The following is a 19,901-nucleotide window of genomic DNA, read 5'->3' on the forward strand; positions in this document are numbered from 1 at the left end:
GCATCCTAATCTAGAGGAGTTACCCTATCTAACTACAGGTAGGACAGAGTGAATGATGGCTACCATGCTAGGAGATAACCTGTGAGGTAGTCTGTTTGGCTGGCTGGTTTTGAGAAAGATGGATTGGATTAGGTCCATCAGATCACAGAAGTTGGTTGTACATGTATACCAACCATACCGGCAGATGTGGTTGAAGGTACCGTTGCAGCTCTCTAGTCTAATTCCCTGCTCAAAGCAGTCCTGTCAAAGCAAGCTGACTCAGGGCTTCATCCAGCTGAGTTGTAAGAGTCTCCAGCGATGGAGATTCTATAAAGTCTCTGGACCCTTGACCACCTGCCTCACAGCAAAAAGTTTCTTCCTATATCAAGCTGGAATTTCCCCATCTTCCAACTTGCATCCATCCTCTTGTCCTTCCACCATGTGCTGCTGAGACAAGTCAGGTTTCACCTTCTCTGTACTGTCCCATGAAGTAGCTACATACAGCAATAAGATCCCCCTAAGCCTTCTTTGCAAAGGCTGGAAGAAACCTGTTCTCTCAGCCTTTGCATGTCCGCCATGTGCTCCAGGACCTCTGATCATCAGGTTATACATTCACTGGGCTTGCTCTGAGATGTCAAAGGTTCAGGCTAAGCACTATTTCAGTCTTTCACAATATATTTAAAAGTCTGCTCTGAATACAGTATTGAACAAACTACATATATCTAACCGTATCAGCCTTCAAAGAAAAACTAACTTTAAAAAGTTGTTCAGAATAAGCACTATTACAGCCTTTGTAAATGGAGGAGATTAAGGGAAGCACTAACCACCAGGGTCCAGCAAGGTCCAAAGAACAACAGGCAATCCTGTAAACACAGTAGGAACTTTGTGGATTTTGAGTTACAGCCAAGGGCCAGCACACAGTAATATGCTCCACCCTCTGCAAGCATGGAGACTTTTGGACTTTAGTGTTGGGATCCAACACAACTTTTGGTTGTGTTGGATCCTAACTCAATTTCTGACGGAATCACAGGAGTTCTCTATGTCATACCATAACACTAGGCAAATATTAGGTTTATAGCTATTTTTCAATCGTTTTGAAGACAGTTTAAATTATGTCAACACCTTGCACCCTGTAACACTGGGCTGTTCGTCGCAACCATTAGAAGAAGTAAAAAGAACAGAGGCCTCAGTTGGGCTGTAGGTAACTTTGAAGCAACACTGTGAAATGTTCTTGGGACAGTCAGAGCAACAAAGTGATAAAGACAGAGATCTGACCATGCAAGGCACAACAGTGATTGTTATTCTGCGACAACTTTTTATTTGAAATGCATTGTAGAAGTATTTTCTTTCAAAGACAACTTGTAAGACATTATACCATAATACAGAAAACACCCATCCACTTTTGACTCATTTAGAAACATTTTATTAAAAAAAAAAACCCTCCACAAACCCAGTATGTTTGTGTGCTTATTGAAGACCAGTAAAATGAAACATGAATAGTAAGATCAAAGAAATGGAAAACAGTTACAATGTCATAAAAGTTAGAAATGTGTTCAAGTATCAGCAGTAATTATGGTCACTATATTTCTGCAAAGCACAAGCCTACACCACTACTTTTTTTGTGATTTCCTTTTCCAGTATGCTACAGCTAGCTTTAAAACCTTATGAAAGTCTTTTAGACTTATGTTTATTATCTGTAAAATTTTCAACTTCTGGGACAGGATAAAAAACACCTACCAAAAAACCACATAAGAATATTGTTTATACATGAGTTTTCTTATGTCCCTTAGCACTGAATATAAAATTAAAAAAAATAGTTATGTAGCATACACACAAAAATATTAGTGTCTAGCAATAGAAAGCAATCTCTTTAAGATGCAAATAACTGAATTTCCTTCCTATAAAAGAACATAATGCTGTCACAAATGCTGTGGACTCTATTTTTCTCTCAGAAGTAGAGCTTCAGGTGATTTTGTAAATAACTTCATTCCTTCCCCTAACAGGAGCACTGGTTAAAAATAATTTTCCAGATAGAAAAAGGATGAGAGAAGGATATGCTTTAGTAATATTTTTTCCTTTTTAAAAGCCATTTTATTATGCACAATATCAATTTATAATATTAAAATGTTTTAAAGGATGGCTCTGCTTCCCCTCACATATTTTTCTTTTTCCATCAGCAATCCTACTGGTGATAGATCTACACAGACATACAGCCATAAAATAGGCAGTTCATATTTATTTAGAATGTGTATAGTGCTTCTCCTAACAAAATCTGAATACCTTCTAAATCCTAATGAATTTATCATCCCTACATTTCTGCGAGGTACATTTATAGTTTAGACATTACATTACTATAAGGAAAATTCATCAAAGAATTATACTTGAATAAGGTCCATCTGGGACCTTAAACAAGCCTAGTTTCAGAATGATGAGCACCAATTTCTGAGAGTTTTGTAAGAGCAAATGCGTTCATCAGATGCACACAGGATAGAGGCACACTAAGCAGGTTTAAAAAAAAAAAAGGCTTATACGATTTCCCCAGGGTCAAGAAGAAATATGGATCATCAGCAGGAATAGGGATCAGCTGCCTTAATTCTCTCAGTACTCTGCCAACAAGCCTGTTCTTCATCCCATAAATTATGTACTTCAGGTAAAACTGAAAAGACCTGAAACCTTGTTGGTCTCAAACACTGTCGTTTGTAACAAATACACATTTTAACTACTACCGTTATGACCTCCCAATATTAGGAAGTTGAATTAAAACCAGTCAAAACTATTTGACTCAAGCAACTCAGCTACGAGAATAGCTGAAAATCAGCTACTAAAACCACTCAGAAAGACAACACAAAATCCACAATAACAATAATTTTCTCAAGGTTATGGAAGGAAAGTAAATCATTCCAGTTCTGTTTAAAGCTAGCAGCTGTTAAAGAGGAACTTTCTAAAAAGTTTTCAAACTTGTACATGCAGAAGTTTTAATTACACAGTATTTCCTTCATTATCCCAAGCTCACAAGTCATAAAAATAACACAAAAGATATGTCACACTTCATCTCAAAGGTATATGGCACTCCTCCAAATGAGCAGCATGTGGCTGCCACGTGGTCCTTAAGTCCCCAGAATATGTTTCCATCACTCCCAACACTCCAGTCCCAGTACTTTCCATGAGATTTCTTCAAACTACATTGGTCTTTTGCACGTATGGGAGGATGTCCAGACATTAATTGTGAAGCTATCCTCCACTCTGGACTTGCTAGGGGACCCAAGGAAGAATGGCTGCAGCAGCTAACTGCCCAAGTATTTATTAAGCTTCAGTAGAAGGCTTTGCACTTTCTAAGCCCTCTGTTGCTGCACCCACAATGTTAGCTTAGCTACTAGCTCAAAGTTAGGTGGAAACATCTTTGTGAATTGCTACCACACACTGACTGCAGCACAGAGAAGCTTATAACCTTTATGGCTGTAGTAAACATGTGAAAGTCTAGCATAAGTTACAACACTATGGAAAAAGTCAAATCTTTCTCCTATTAATGCTTGTAGCAAAATGTCTACGCAAAGGAAACTTCTGTTGATTTTTTTCATTGCTTTATCCATACAAAAAACTATTGCACATCATCTAACAATATCTGGGGAAACAAATCACATGCCATGGGTTCTCATTACTAACCACAATCAGAAATGGCTTTTATACCACACATTTTGGCTTCTAATAGTTTTGTTGCCATCTCTTAAGATGATGACTGTTGGAGAGCGTCCAGAGGAGGGTCACGAAGACAATCAGAGGGCTGGAGCACCTCTCCTGCGAGGACAGGCTGAGAGAATTGGGGGTGTTCAGCCTGGAGAAGAGAAGGCTTCTCCAGGGGAGACCTTATAGCAGCCTTCCAGTACCTAACGGGGGCTTATAGGAAAGACGGGGATAAACTTTTTAGCAGGGCCTGTTGTGACAGGACAAGGGGTAATGGTATTAAAATAGAAGGAGGTAGATTCAGACTAGATATAAGGAAGAAATTTTTTACAATGAGGGTGGTGGAACACTGGAACAGGTTGCCCAGAGAGGTGGTGGATGCCCCATCCCGGGAAACATTCAAGGCCAGGTTGGACAGGGCTCTGAGCAACCTGATCTGGTTGGAGATGTCCCTGCTCCTTGCAGGGGGATTGGACTAGATGACCTTTGAAGGTCCCTTCCAACCCAAACTGTTCTATGATTCTATGATAGTTACACATCAAGAAACAAAACTGATGAAAGTTCATTCTGTGTATAGTGTTAATACTTGCAGAGAACAATTGACCATAACAGATTGTTCTGGTTTTATTTAGTGAGGGGGGGCCTAAGGTGGTAGCTTCTATAGGAAACTGCTAGAAGTTGCTCCCCCTTTGTTCAGTGGACTCAGCCGGGCCTAGGGCGGACCCGCTGCTGGCCAAGGCCAAGCCAATTGGTAGCAGAATGTCCCGTGATGTGTGAAGGAGCTGAGCGGGGGCAGAGAGGGGGAGACGCGAGCCTTGTGGGCCTTGCAGGCCTCACCCTCTGGCCTCCCACTCGGGGGCCGACTGGGCCCAACTCAGCCCAGCCCGGTTACAAGAAGGGGAGAGGAGATGAGATGTGAATGAGATGCAAAAAGATCCTCAGAGGCGTCTGCCTGCCTGTTGTGAAGAATTTTTCTCATGAGAGGAAGGGCTGCAGACGCCAAGGTCAGTTCAGAAGGAGGGGGAGGAGTAATGCGGCTCCTGGCCAAGATTCCCCTGCAGCCCGTGGTGCAGACCATGGTGGAGCAGGTTGTCCCCCTGCAGCCCATGGAGGTCCACGGAGGAGCAGAGATTCACCTGCAGCCCTTGGAGGACACCACATTGGGGCAGGCAGATGCCTGAAGGAGGCTGTGGCCCCCGGAGGACCCGCTGGGGCAGCTGTTCTGGAGAGACTGCACTCCATGGAAGAGATGACCCACGCCGGAGCAGTTTCATGAAGGACTGTGGCCCGTGGGAGGGACCCCATGATGGAGCAGAGGAGGATGTGAGGAGTTCTTCCCCCGATGACAAAGCAGCAGCATGAAACAACGTGTGATGAACTGACCATAACCCCCATTACCTCTTCCCCACTGTGCTGCTGGGGCAGGGGGAAGGTGGTAGAGATAATGTTAAGCCTGGGAAGAGGGAGGGATAGGGGGAGGCTATCTTGTTCTCTGTCACATTCTCCTGTTAGTTTTAGCAATAAATGATTAGTTTTCCCCAAGTCGAGTCTGTTTTGCCTGTAACGGTAACTTTAAGGATTTCTCCCCGTCCTTATCTCAAACCTCGAGCCATTTTTCTTATATCATCTCCCCCTATTCTCTCAGAGGGTGGGGGGAGTGAGAGAGAGACTGCGTAGTCTGGTCTTGATCAGGACTGAACTACGACACAGATTAATCACCCGATTCAACACTAATCAAATGTGTAAAGATATAGAAACATATAAATACTTCCCTAGAAACTCTTGATTGAAAGATTAACAGAAAAGAAATATTTTTTTTTCTGAAAAAAAAAATATTTTAGCAATAGTCTTTCTGCTAAAAAATTCTCAAGAGAGTTACACTTATACATGTTTATTTCCAAGAGTACACATTCTGATATGCAGGCTTATCCCTGCTAAGTATGCACTATTTTCACATCACCAATTTAAAAGAGATAAGTAGTCTCAGGCATCTCATCCTTAAAGTGTTTAAGCAAGCTAACAGAGTAATTAAAAAAAACCCACCATTTCTACTGAAGGAGCATTATTTTATTCCTTGAAAATCAGAAATTAACATACTGTACCCTGCTGCCTTTTACAATATCTTGTTCAGTCTTTAGAAACACTCCTATTCACTTGATTTAGCATTAAAAAGAGAATAAATATAATACCTTACTGAACGTTGACATAAGACTTCAATGCATTGGTATGAAATCTGTCAGTCTGGAAAAGATCTAGACCATACTCTTGTTAAAGTGTTCTTCTACTCACTGTAATTTTTATATTTGCATTACATTTGTCTTCTTTAAACTATAGCTCATCATTTTGTATCATTCCAAACATTAAATTCTAAGACAGTCTAACACTTTTTCACTAGTTTCCCCTTAATTCATCCCTGGATATTAAATCTCTCTTGGAAAAAAAAAAGCAACTATTTGCTTTACAAACCATCCATTAAAACAGGACTTTAGCATTTTCACTTTCAGAAATCCTCACAGATTACATTCATAATCTGTCACAGATTGGCTATTTAATCTAGCAGATTTTAGGAAATAGGCATACTTTACAAACAGAAAAAAATATAGATATTCATTATGTATAAATTTAAGGTTTCTAACTGTAACTAATGCCCATCCTGTAGAAGCCACAATATCACTCTTAGAATCTAATTTCAGCTACCTTATAAATGCAGATTTTCTCTAAAAGCAGTAATGGGCAGATGAAGTACACTAAAATGAGCCACTGCATTGAACTTTTTTATAACAACATTGAATACACAGCCAGGAACAGGAATGCCACACACAAAGCCGTTAAAATAAATACTATTTCCTGTTCTTTAAAACATATGTTGCCTAACCATTCCCAGATATCTTTGTGTTGATTTTTTTAACAGAGGGTTGAGGCTAAATTAAGGATTGAGTATGTCCGCAGACTGGAGTGAAATGTTGATAGCTATCAGCTACTACCGGTATCGATGTTCTCATGCAAGCACAGAGCTTAAAGAGGGATATTAGCTCAAAGCTCATTTACAGCATAGAGGACCAACTCCCTATTCACACTAAGTGCTAGAGCTCATATTATTTGCCACATTCGCTATCCTAGCAGATGAGTTCAGCAGCATAAACTTGTACTCCCTAGAGAATATAAGAATAAGAGTCTCAATTATGCATCCTGGGTGATCTAAAAGTACTCGGAACAGTTAGATACATGCTCCCCATTCTTCTAGACAACCAACAAGGCATTCACCACACTGGCCTAAAAGGTGCTTAGTTCAGCAGACAGAAGTAAACAAATGCTTCAGCTGTTGCAATAATCTCTGATACACATTCCTCTATACCTACTACCTATGTGGCTGCTAAACAGAAAAACATCTGCCTCTTCCCTCAAATGAAATTTGACTGCACTCTCTCAGTAGAAAACAGAAGCCAAGTCACATAGGAATCATGAAGCTCCTCCTTTTCCTCTCCAATGTCTTTTTATTTTTTTTTAGTAGTATTTTCACAGGAAAGGTTTGTCAGAAAACAAGTATTATTTTTAAACAGTTCTAAGCATGTGGCTTCATTGCTTGGACTGGATTACAAGGACTGGAATCTCTGACCGTAACCATTTCCTCCAATGATTTTTTTCCTCCAATTAAGACTCAAAATGAAATATAAAATCCAACTACTGCTTCCACTTGGCTGCTATGCGAATTTGGTGTTACCCGTATAAAACTAGAGTGGTTTTTTCTTCTTTTAAAGTTTGACTATGTTTAACTAATTTTGATGTCACTTTTACAATTTTTTCTTATAATCATGCCTAGCTCATAGTATTTTCCTTAGTGCTCAATGGAATAATGAACTTGATTTTCAGCTGCAATTACAACAAAGTAAGTAAAACACAGCTTCCAAGAGGATCAGTGTCTGCCAGCATGACAACGATTTTGAAGCATTTTTTGAGCATTTGAGCACAGGTTTACTGCAGTCTATCAAAAACATGAACTGTGTATGATCCTTTAGTTTAAGATGTCCAGTTCTGTGATTAAACTTTTCAACATGGACTCATATAGCAGCCCCAAAATACACAGGGACAGTATAAAATCTCAAACTTAGACACAACTAGGAAAAATTTTAAAAAATATACTAATATGACTACATATGTATTTTCATAGTAACAGCTGTCCACTGTATTTAAAGGAAAATAAATTAAAATTTGCAATTTTAAAATCATTTTTAATCATTTTTTAAAAAGGTGAAGAAAAGACATGGACTTGCTTGTATTAAGGATAGATCAACAGAAGGAATACAATAATCATTACATTTGTACCTTTAAATTAGATTGCACGGTTTAGACACTCAGACACTATCAACCATTGCTTGATGGTATTTAATAATAAGATACCATTTCTAAATACAATAACTTTCAATGGTACTATAAAGTCATTTTTATTAAAAGGACATGCCTTTAAATCCATATTGCCATACTTTTATTGTGATTGTTGACCATTAAAATGTAGAATTTTGCAAAAAAAAACATTTGACAGGAAAAACTGAAGTCTCCGTGATGCTGGTACGATTAAAAGTTACACCAGAGATTTTAATAGGATAAGCACACAATTGACTACTGAGCTTTAAAAAGACGATAGCAGTGTGATCCTAATCACAAGCATCATTAGCTTTAGTTTTAAAATTTATTGTCAGAAAAATAGAAAAATTCTGTGTAGTTGGTGAAATTCTATGAAATAGCTTAGATTCAGAGAACCCTAAAGGAAGGCCAGGCAATATGTATGATGTCTGTGGGGTCCCTGTCCTACCCCCTCTAAAAAGTAACATAGCACAGGAAATAATATATATGCCAACTTCATTGCTAGCTACTCAGCAAAATCTTGGTAGCAACCTAAAATACAAGTAGCCATAATTAATAAATATGGGAGTAAAACATTTCCAATTCCTTTATCAACCTCACTCCAGCACTATAACGTACTACTAAAAAATAATATTTTGCATATAATATACTGATATTTCAGATAGATCACAGGTTTAACATAGTAAAATACAGTAGAAACAGAATACTAAGGATGTAGCAGAAAAAGGCAGCAAAAATCTACAACATGAAACATATTCCACAGTAGCTTTTCCTGATGCAATCCCTTCTACTTCATCAACAGCAACCTTACATCAACCCAACTTTTGATGTAATTTACATCAACATGGAATTTGGCCCATTATTTTTAATCTCATTACCAAGAGGAGTCTGTACCTTTTAAATTTTGCACATTATCATGCCAGCTTTCCAATCACTTACAGTCCTCAATATACTCATGTATTGTCAATATGTCTCCCTTTTTCCACAGATACACATCACTACATCTTCACTGATCTCATTAGACACTATAGCAAGATAAATGTCTACTCAGACTGCAATTGCACCTTCATACTGCTTTGTAGAAGTACTCATAATCTATGTAACTGCTAGCCCTAGGATCGGGGATCAGGGTACTGATGACATTAATTTGCACGAAATCTCTCTCTGAAGTTTTGCAATGAAGAACTGTATCCAGGTCCTTCACACATTCACAAAGTACACTATTAATTTGTATTTCCTAAACGTAAGTAAGCATTGAGTGATAAACAAGTGTTGAGGGTTTCCAGGGGAATTGCAACTGTATGTAAAGCCTCTTACTAACAGATCAGCAACTGAAACCTAGCTCAGGTGAATAAAATAGCTATTCTCTTAGAACAACCTTTTAGGTCAACAGTAACAGCCTTTCTCACTGATCCAGTTATTTTTATTTGGCAACTATAACATGTACAGAATCACAGCCATAAATGACATGAAAGGATACATATAGGATGATGCAGCTGAGTTGAGAGATCTAACTACTCCAGATACATGACACAGGGTAAGAAATAGCCAAATCTCAGTGTTATTGCTTAGACCCCATCGGGTAGTATGCAGTATACGAGGTAGTGCAACTCTACATCAATGAGTAGTCAGAAGCAGTCACATTAAAACTATTTTCTTGTGAGCTGCCCAGTATTTGCTACCCATCATGTCCTCACTACTGTGATAGCTAGATTAGAGCTAGTACATTCAATCCCATTTTGATGGTAGCACAGTGCAGAAATGAAGACTGCTCCTGGAGACACTTTCCAATTTTGAGCCCATATTACTTCCCTTCACAGCCTAAAAGTCAATGTCCTGTCAGTGACATCACTGAAAATAACATGAACTACATTTAATGATACATAGAAAATACATTGGACATTTGGTCTTGCATAGAAAATGATGAAGTACTGGGGATATTCCTTGAACTTGATAGTAATAGCTCTACATTAAGTTAATGGCAGTATAAAATAGTGTATTGACTCCAAAGCATAATTCAAATTCAGTAGTTTAGGGTCTCGTAAAATTCTAGGTACAACACAGAGCTCAGTGTTACTGATCTGTGGTGTTTCTTAAAATCAAGAAAAATATGAACCTAGCCTAAGACTAGTTTATAGACAGTAATGGGAAGTAAGATATGCAGCTCCCTTCACTCATACGACTATCAAAATTATTTCAGAAACTTATTGTGGTGGTTTAGCCCGGATCACCACACAGTTTCTTATTCACCCTGCCCCTACCTAGTGGGACAGGGGAGAGAAATTGGGAAGAAAGGAAAACTCGTGGGTTGAGATAAAAACAGTTTACTGAAAATACTAAAAACTACAAAGCTAACAGGATATAAGGATATTAATATCTACAAAATATACAAAATGAACAATGTACAATTTCTCACCACCCGATGTCCGAATGACCGACGCAGCCCGTCCTGAGCAGCGATCACAGGAACAACACCGAGCAGCAAGCAAAAGGGGGAGAGCAAGCTAGCAAGGTAGAGGGAACGATGCCAGCAAGCAAGAGAGAAGAAAAGAATGCCAAGGGTGCCCAAACGGATACCCGACAAGAAAAGGAATAACTGAAAATGATGCCCCCTCCCATGGGCAACCCCCACTTATATACTGAGCATGACGTTTATGGCATGGAATACTCTCTTTGGCCAGTTTGGATCAATTATTCTGTCTGTCTTTCGCCCAGCTTCCTGCATCTGCACGTTAACGAGACTTGGAAAGCCAGACAGTGTCCTTGGTCTCATTCACAACAACTCGTATCATCAGAATGTTTTTATCAACATTCTTCACACACAAAATCCAAAACACACCAGCTACTGAGAAGAAAATTAACTCCATCCCTGCTGAAACCAGGACACTTATAATGAAGGAGTCTGTTAATTTGTTCTGTTCATGAGGAAAAACAGCCTCATGATTAATCCTTCCAGTCTGATTAGTCCTGAGCTCTGAGCCTTTCCAATTGTCTAACATCCCTTTGCTGAATTCACTTTTTTGTAGGGAAAACGGGAAGAGTAAGAAGGGTGGCAACCTATTTAGGGTCTCGCATCCCTTTAGACAAACAGGACCACAGCTGACAGGCAGTGTACTGTTAAAGCTCAACTGCTATATATGACAATTGAAGCCACTACAGGTGTCCTTCCTAAACAAAGCAGGTTGAAAGGCGATTATTTATTTCTCCCTGAAAGCTACAAAGTTTTTCCCTCACAACTCTAGCCATAAGTTCAAAGACAACTATACAGTTTTAAAAGAGCCGCAAAAGCTTCACAGACCGCCAGTCATGAAGATAATTTTGAGCGTAGCTGCTTTTTACTCTCTAAAAAATCTATTTCTAGAACTCATAAGGTCAAATTGTGTGTGGGAAGGTCAGGAGGGAGTATTTATAACTGACTCAAACTTATCCTACTTACGTGGCATGACATATACACATTTTAAATTTCATTACTATAGACACGTTATAAAAAAGTTTTTCAAGATCTGGGAATACTTCTTGAGATCATAACCATGTTCAAATACTCAGAGCTATATACTAACATAATATGTGGGTGTGATTCCAACCCCTGGAGATGTTTCAAACATTAATTCAATATTTCAGGATCTTAATATGAAACATTTGACTTTCATATTTTACTGTGTTCCTCTTTTGTTACTACTCAAAAGTAGTACTCATCTCAGGTCAAAAATGATTCATGAACTACTGTAATACATTGTTTTCATTGTTAATACCTATCACAAGAAGAGATTTGTACAGTTATGTACAAAAAATATCATAAAGCCTGTGCTCTGTATGCTACTGAAAACATTTATTATCACTGAAGAGGTTACTTTAATAAAAAAGGGCTTATCTAGGTATGTGGTATTAAGGAGATTTAAAATGATAGGCAGTGAAATAAATCACTGCAAAGGAAGACTGGAGATTAAAATACTTAAATCTAAGAAAGGAAAAATCAAAGTTGATTTAGAACCACATTTATGAATATCATCCACCTTGAGTAAGACCGAATTTCAAGTATGACACAAAATCAAGTATGCACTGTATAAATTACATAATTTATTTATAATGCAGATATAGTCTTCGTCAGGAGCGTGCTTACATGGCAGGACACTTACCTGATACAATTTCATGAACAAAAAGACTGAAAAGATGAAAAGAGATTGTGGAATTTAACTATGAGAAGGCTAGTAAATAGCACAGTACCCAGCTGCCAAACTAGCCTACAGATTTTTCTTCTTCATTAACATATTTGGTTTGCAACATTTCAGAGACACAAAACCATCAGCAGTTTTCATGACCTTCATAAGTGACAGATCCTACTTTGGGATGGAAATTCAGCATGTGACTATCCAAAATCATATCCTTGATACTTTATATTGAAAGAAATTCTAAAAGCAAATAGTGGGAATTGGCATTATCGTGCCAACAGGATCAAACTCATGTTTGATACTGTTAAATAAAATGCAAGTTCCTCAGCATGTTGCTTGGGTTTGGCAAATATATAGTTCTAATTAAGGATCAAGCTCATTAATTCTATTCTTTCAGGCTTTTATTTAGTTCAAAAAAGAAAAAAGTATTTATCTTATAAAATAAGCTTTTTATACAGGCAGATTTGTTGTTGAGACCCACATACATGGCTGCTTACACTAGATTCTTTTGTATTGATAGACTATTCAATTTCATTTTATCAAGATCTTATTATTTTATCAACATGCCTAATGAAACTTACTAGTTTGACATTATTTGAGAGATATGATACCTATCTCTTTGTATATATTTATTAAAAAATATTCTTACCAAGATGACTTGGAAAAGGACCGGAGAAAGATTGATTTCTTCCATAAGGCTGTAAAAACATATTTTAAGAATTATTTCAAAAGAGAGAAAGTGCAGTGCATTCTTAATTAACACACTAAACTCACAAAAGGAGCAGAGTAGTAGAATAGCTGTTGCCAAAATCCATGACCCAGAACCGGAGCCTTTGACTAGCTCTGAACAAAAATGAGCTCCACGTCAGCTATTAAATATAAATAGCAATGTTATACTGCTTTGGAAATTACTTCTAGGTCTGCTTCACTGATGTGATTCAAGTGAGTGGAACAGTAATTAAATTAATATTTTTAAATGGCAGAAATTAATCAAAATTCAGAAATATAATACTGTACATACTATGAAACAGTCAGTGTGGACCATTAAATAATTTGAGTTAATAGACTAGGAACACATAATGAAATTATAAATATGCTGTGTTTTTTAAAGCATGCTACATAAACTAACTTCCTGCGTTTAACATATTAATATATGATACATTCGTTGGTTACTTCTCTTGACAATACTGAGAAGTGGTTACCCAAAAGAATTTAGCTATATTCTCCTGAATTTTAAAATCAGATACAAACTAGCACATATATAAGAAAGAAGAATATTCTCAAAAAAAAAGTAATAGTTTACATTAATGCAGTCTTTTCTATTCTTCGACCTCAAAATGCTTTATATTTGTTAGTAAAGCATATCTCTCACAAACACTACGATGACATACGAATTCTATGATTATATACTCTTTCCTATATTATACTGTCTAATTTGAAGAATGAGTCTCCCTTTTCCTTATACACTGTACTAGATGTCTATTCACCAAATACCACAGGAACACCAAATTGTGTTTTCAAGATTTTCTCTTGTGCCTTTGTAACATTACTGAAGTGCTTCACAAACAACAGGTAGGTTTAGCCTTATGATACAGCTGTGAGATAAGACTGCATTATGAAGCCCGTGTAACAAATGCAGAACTTGGGGAGAGCACGGCTGAAAGTGTTGAGGATGTCTAATATGACTATACGCTCAACATGAGGCAGATGCTTTTGCACGTATTTAGGGAACTCAGCATACAACATACTACAAAATTGTCTCACAAGTAGTATGTTAGTTAAAAACACAAAGTTATATTCTGTAGTTCTCTATGAACAAACAGGAGTTATATTTGAGTAAAATAAGCATTTAGTTTCATGTTTGAAGCGTTACTGTGTAATACCCTATACTGGCTTCCAGTACAACTATAATCAGATTATTTCTATTCAATAAACTATTTGTTAAAAAGAACATTTATATTCCTAAAATTACATGTTTCCACTTACAAGCTTTTATTCCTGTCCAGTAAGAAAAGAGGAAAAGGTACTATTTTTATAGATAGTGTAAGCTAAAGCACTAGACTGTGAACTGAAGCAACTAAAAGGAATTGCACGTTCTCTTCTATGCGCTTAATGAGAAAACTGAAAGGAGGCTAGAAAAAACATCCAAAAGTTATAAAATCATAAAATGCTTAATTTAGATTAATGCCATCGATCAGGGCCCTGCTTGTTTATATTTGCTGAAATCATGTTATGTAAAGGAAATATAATACAGTGATAAGGAATTAAAAGGCATGCAGAACAACAGAATAACCGTATTTATGAAGAACTGAGAAATACTTAGAATTCATATGCGTGCATTAAGTATAAAAAAAATGGTTTCCTATTTCATATTGTTTTTCTAGTTCTGTGATCCCTCCATTCACCTAAATGTAATAATGATGACCACACAGAATCTATATGAAGTCACAGTGGGAGCAGGGGCTTAGCACAAGAAGATTTAGTACCTTGTACAGCATTGGCATGCAGACTTACAGACAAGTAAAATATATCCACTAAATTAGTCAAAGCATAACAAAACAATATAATTGTATGCACCTATATGAACATGTTTAATGTAGCTAAGTAACAACCTTGTTCAATCAAATGTGTTCAATTTTTCTTGCATATACAAATGTGCAAAAGTACAAGTTACACCCAACAGAAAATATAATATATTCTGAGAAAGAAAGAAGAGTTTATATAAGGAAAGAAACTCATTATTTCTAAGTTAAGAAGTCTGAATTTAAGGACAATTTCTCTTCTTATTAAGTTGATTGAAAAAAAATATCCATATGCAAAGGAAATCCCAACAAGTTCCCTAGATAGGTCAGGAGAATCTGAAAGCTATCCCCCCCTGTGCCATCTAACAACCCTTAAATAGACAGTTATGGTATCTTGGACACAGTCAGATCATAAGAGAGTCCCAGGACTGCAGACAGGAAGAGTTATTATATTTGAGGTTCATTTTCCAGGACCAAATGTACTAGTTAAAGTAAAAGTTTAGAACATCCCTGCAAAATAGAATTTTGCTGATGTGGGTATGTCGTAGTTCAGCCCCAACGGGGACCAGACTACACAGTCTCTCTCTCACTCCCCCCACTCTCCGAGAGAATAGGAGGAGATTTGACAAACAAAAGAAAACCAGGAAAAAAAAAAAAAAACAAACACGCGGGTTGAGATTGAACAAAAAGTAAATTTAACAGTAATGACAGAAGAAAACAATAGAGTGATGGAACACAAATACAGTATAATAGCTCACAACAGATCTCCACATCCAGTCTCTTCCAACTAGCAGGGCCTCCCTTCAGCACCCTCCTCACTTATATACTGAGCATGATGTCAGATGGGATGGAATAGCCCTTTGGCTAATTTGGGTAAATTAACCCCAGCTGTTAGCTAATTAGTTAACTATCCCAGCCATAGTGGCTAGAGCTTCAGTTCTCCACCCAGCTCAGGTAAATATTAACTCTATCCTGGCCAGAACCAGGACAGGGTATAACAATTCTGAATATAAAAAAAAAAAAGGTCATTTAAACACCACAGACTCCCCCAAAAAGCAATCATATTGACAAAATGAAGCTTTGCCAGCACAAACCTTCTTATGCTTAGGACATACTGGAATTACTCATCCCAGCAAAAGCTGCTTACTTTGCTATGTATGCAGCATTTAAACTGAGAACACACTGGCAGTAAAATACAATCATAGATTAGTTTGGGTTGCAAGGGACCTTTAAAGGTCATCTAGTCCAACCCCCCTGCAAGAAGCAGGGACATCTCCAACCAGACCAGGTTGCTCAGAGCCCTGTCCAATCTGACCTTGAATATCAAGAATAACTAGGCAATCCTAGTTTAGGCAAAACTTAGAAAAACTCCTTTGTGGTATACAGTAAATTATTAAACAATTGGTTTCAAAAACTGTAAGCAGTCCTGATTGTTGCAGAGTTACAAAGTCAGCTATAGTTTCTGCTGAGGTAAGCTAAGACAAAACTATAGCCAAAATGGCTGTTCGTAAAGGTCACCTGCAAACATTTATGGTTCAAACAAGAGATAGCTGCAGCCTTTAAAGAAAATTTATACACGTAACTTAGCTAAAGCATAAAGTCACATCAATGTATTAAGACAAAGCTTAAATCTGATTTATGCCAACTTTGTGCATATGTGCATGAGACAGTGACATTATCACATTCTTCATAGCTATCTCACAAAGTTTTACAAAGGAAAAGCCTTAAAGCAGGTGAAAGAGGAGTTTAGCTATGGAATCTATTTCACAGAATGGTCATATTCTAACTCAAAAGTAGTTTGGTTCTTTGTAGTCTTTTTTAAAATTTATATTAAATCACATCCTATCCTGTTTGGAAAGCATACAGAATCATAATCATACTTATAAGGAAATTATATTTCTAAATATCAAGTACTTACATTTTCTTTTCATTTAAATCTACACTCAAATAAGCAATACTGGCAATACTGGCTCAAAGTAACTGGTCATCTGATTTTATAAGAGTTGTCATCAATACAGTTTGAATTTTTAACTCTAATAATTTTCAGAATGAGGTCATGCTTTCAATTTTGCTTTCAAAAAATATGCAAGATCTGACATCCTAAATTGCCTTCTTGCAAAACACAAACCTACTGCACAACACTGAACACAGAACAAATGTTTTTTGCTACAGGTGTGATTTTTAACAATCCCAGGCACCAATTTTGAACTAAGAGCCTTACAACACGACTTCTGGTTTACAGCTTTCTGTCCCAGCACTCACATCAAAAGGAAGTACCGTACACCAGGACATGAATTCACACTGCCTTGCATTCACTTCTCACAGGAACAATCCTGCTACACACTAATGAAGGTACTCTTGAGGGGAGAGCATAAGACTAACTTTGTTCTTATTGGACATCAAGAACATCTGTACTGGTTCCCTATGTAGAATTCTTTGTCTGATGAAAATGTGATGGGATATTTCAGTTACATGTGTTCAAGCTAGGTATTGTACCAAGTTGGGGGGGGGGGGGGGGGGGGAAGTGAAATTTAAAAAAAAAAATCTGATCTTGTGTCATTTGCAAAGCAATTTAATAATGTCACTATCCTACTCCACTAATTAAAATAGTTTAACAACTAAATATTCTTATTTAGCTTTTTTTTTTTACCTAAACTTTTAAAGTAAATTCTCTGCTCAATTAAAAAATAATAAATTTTACATGTCCAGATTGCTGTTTTCCTCATTTATAGGTAGGATTTACCTGTAAGTAGGCTATACCTACAGCAGCAACTGGTCCCTAAATAAAGTGAACAAGGCAAAAATTCTTCTATAAAAAGGATTTTCCAAAACACTGAGATTTGTGCTCTTAAGTCACTTCATTTTCAAAAATCAGTAAATCATAGTATTGTCATAAGTTTTTATTAAAAAAGTCAGACTGCTACACCAGTAGCAGGAGTAAACACCACTAATTAGTCTTTCACTTCTCATTTTACAGAGTAAATACATTTCCTAGAAGGACAGCAATGCAACAAATAAAATATACCTCACAATACAAGACAAGAGTTAATATACAAACAGAATTTGACCCCTGATTTAAGAATTCGTACTCTTTACTACACAATGCAACTGTGCTCTGCACATTCAGTGGCAACATAAAACCTCTGGCTGGCTGGAATTATAATAATTATTTGCTTTTTGGGGTATGAAATCTTTGTTTGACTTCTAAAAAGAAATTACATGAAGCTTGGTTCCTTTAAAACATCTGATTTTTAAAAAAATTGTACTTCTTTCCCTTGAGTACTAAGTCCTGAGGGATATTTTGCTTGAAAAATTTATATTAGTATTTCCATTATCTGTTATCTTCATGGTTTCTTGACACCCATGGGCTTATGCTTCCTCCTAGCTTTGAAAAAGAATTGATTCAATATCTAAAACATTAAAAATGCATATTCAAGTCCTTTTCAATAGTCTCCTAATTTCTTCCTTGCTGGGTTCATAAAATATCTGATATCAAGAATTTAAGATTTAAGCCTCTAGTGTTCCAATTTACATTGCTGATTACACTCTAGAAAGGACAGATTACTTCTCTGAATGGACTGTCTGCAAAGTACTAGGATCTATAATGTAAAGTAATATGCCAGGCTATTTCTAGTTGACCAGTACTAGCAGAATTTTAAAAAGCAACCTTCCTCTTGAGATTAGATATTTACTTTTATATATATATATATAGCATCTAGCTTTCTGTATGTAATAAATTTAGTTAGTTCCATTGTGGGTCACAAAAATAGTCCAGTATTGCCAGTGATAATACCTACACACCACAGTTTATTTTGGTTTATTCAGTGACATGTTTCAATATGGATATATGGTTGATAATTTTTTATTCCACTTATCTCTAAGAAACCAAAACAGGAAAACTATGCATTGACTTACATATTATGTAAACTTACAGAAAATGACAGCAATTGATTTACAAAGCCATAAACTGACACTAACTGTAGTTTTGATTAATTCAGTTTTCCATGCTCACTTAACAGATTTTTTTCCTCTCACTGTGCATAACAATCAAATTTATATTCTGAGCTCTACATGAGTGTTACTAGAAATTAGAATATACTATAGAACAAAAGCTCCATTTCAAGACAATTTTCAAAGTTTATGATGAAACTATACCACCATTTGCAAATACACTCACGATTATTCTATTCAAACTGTCTTAACACATTTTAACACTAGTTTTATTTCACTCTGAAAGAAAATATCTTCAGGAAAACTGGACTGTACTAATGCATCCAGTCTTACACGAAATAAGTGGATGATTGTCCTTCCTGCTAAAGACTGAATTAGGAGACTCATTTCCAAGTCCCTGATCAACTTGATTCTAAGTGATCTAGTTAGTACCCCAGTTACAAGGTTCAATTCAACCAAAGCAGGTCAATCATCCATTCCAAATTTTGATATTTACATCTGTGTTCTAATTTAGACAAAATAACGTATGTCAATGAAATTTTGTTAAGCGTTCATGTTATCAGAATGGAGAGCAATGAGGACTTATCAGTGATATAATAAGCAATAAGAGTTCTGTGAAAAAGAAATACAAACCTTGCTTTAAAAATACGTAACTCACAATCAGGCTCTTAGAATGCCTATAAATACAACCACATTTCTTCATAAAATTTTCATATCAGATGAATTAAAAGATAATTAATTTCAAGTACGGTCAAGTGATCATGATAATTTCTGACAAACCTATTAATCTGAAGTATCAGAAATCATAAAATTGAAAAGCTTATAATTATAAGCATGATATCTTACTCTGGAAACTGATTTTAAGAAGTATTAAACCTCAAGAAAATTGTCAGCTTAAGGATGAAGTTCACCAATCATCACAAATAGAACTGATGAAAGTCTAGTAAATCTTACTTTCTTTAAGGATCCCAAAACTTTTGTTTGAATAGAGCTTTTTTGATGTTGTTGCTGTTAGAGCTTGAAGATTAATATTTCCTGAAGATTTTGCCAGGTTGAGATTACATAATTTAGACTGTTACTGTGTCCAACTGGAAAATAAGGAAAACAATTCCATTCTTCCTCAAGTTCTAAAAACTTGTTGAAGGCAAGTAAGCACAACAATGTTAGTCCTTTCTCCAGTTCTGCTCCTTTTTAACATTATATTAAACAAAAATTGTATTAAAGAATACAATTAATA

General features: G+C 36.5%; 1 protein-coding gene across 1 annotated transcript in view; it reads right to left on the bottom strand.

Moving 5' to 3' along the window:
- Positions 1 to 19,901, bottom strand: part of ULK4 (unc-51 like kinase 4) — a 255,975-nt gene that overhangs the window by 116,597 nt on the left and 119,477 nt on the right. Inside the window, exon 32 of the mRNA XM_086741634.1 lies at positions 12,841 to 12,889. Within this exon, the coding sequence (XP_086597760.1) occupies positions 12,841 to 12,889 (49 nt within the window). The remainder of the gene's footprint in view (positions 1 to 12,840; positions 12,890 to 19,901) is intronic.

The sequence above is a fragment of the Chlamydotis macqueenii genome, chromosome 2 (assembly GCF_036417535.1).
Source record: "Chlamydotis macqueenii isolate bChlMac1 chromosome 2, bChlMac1.mat, whole genome shotgun sequence".
NCBI classification, from domain to species: Eukaryota; Metazoa; Chordata; class Aves; order Otidiformes; family Otididae; genus Chlamydotis; species Chlamydotis macqueenii.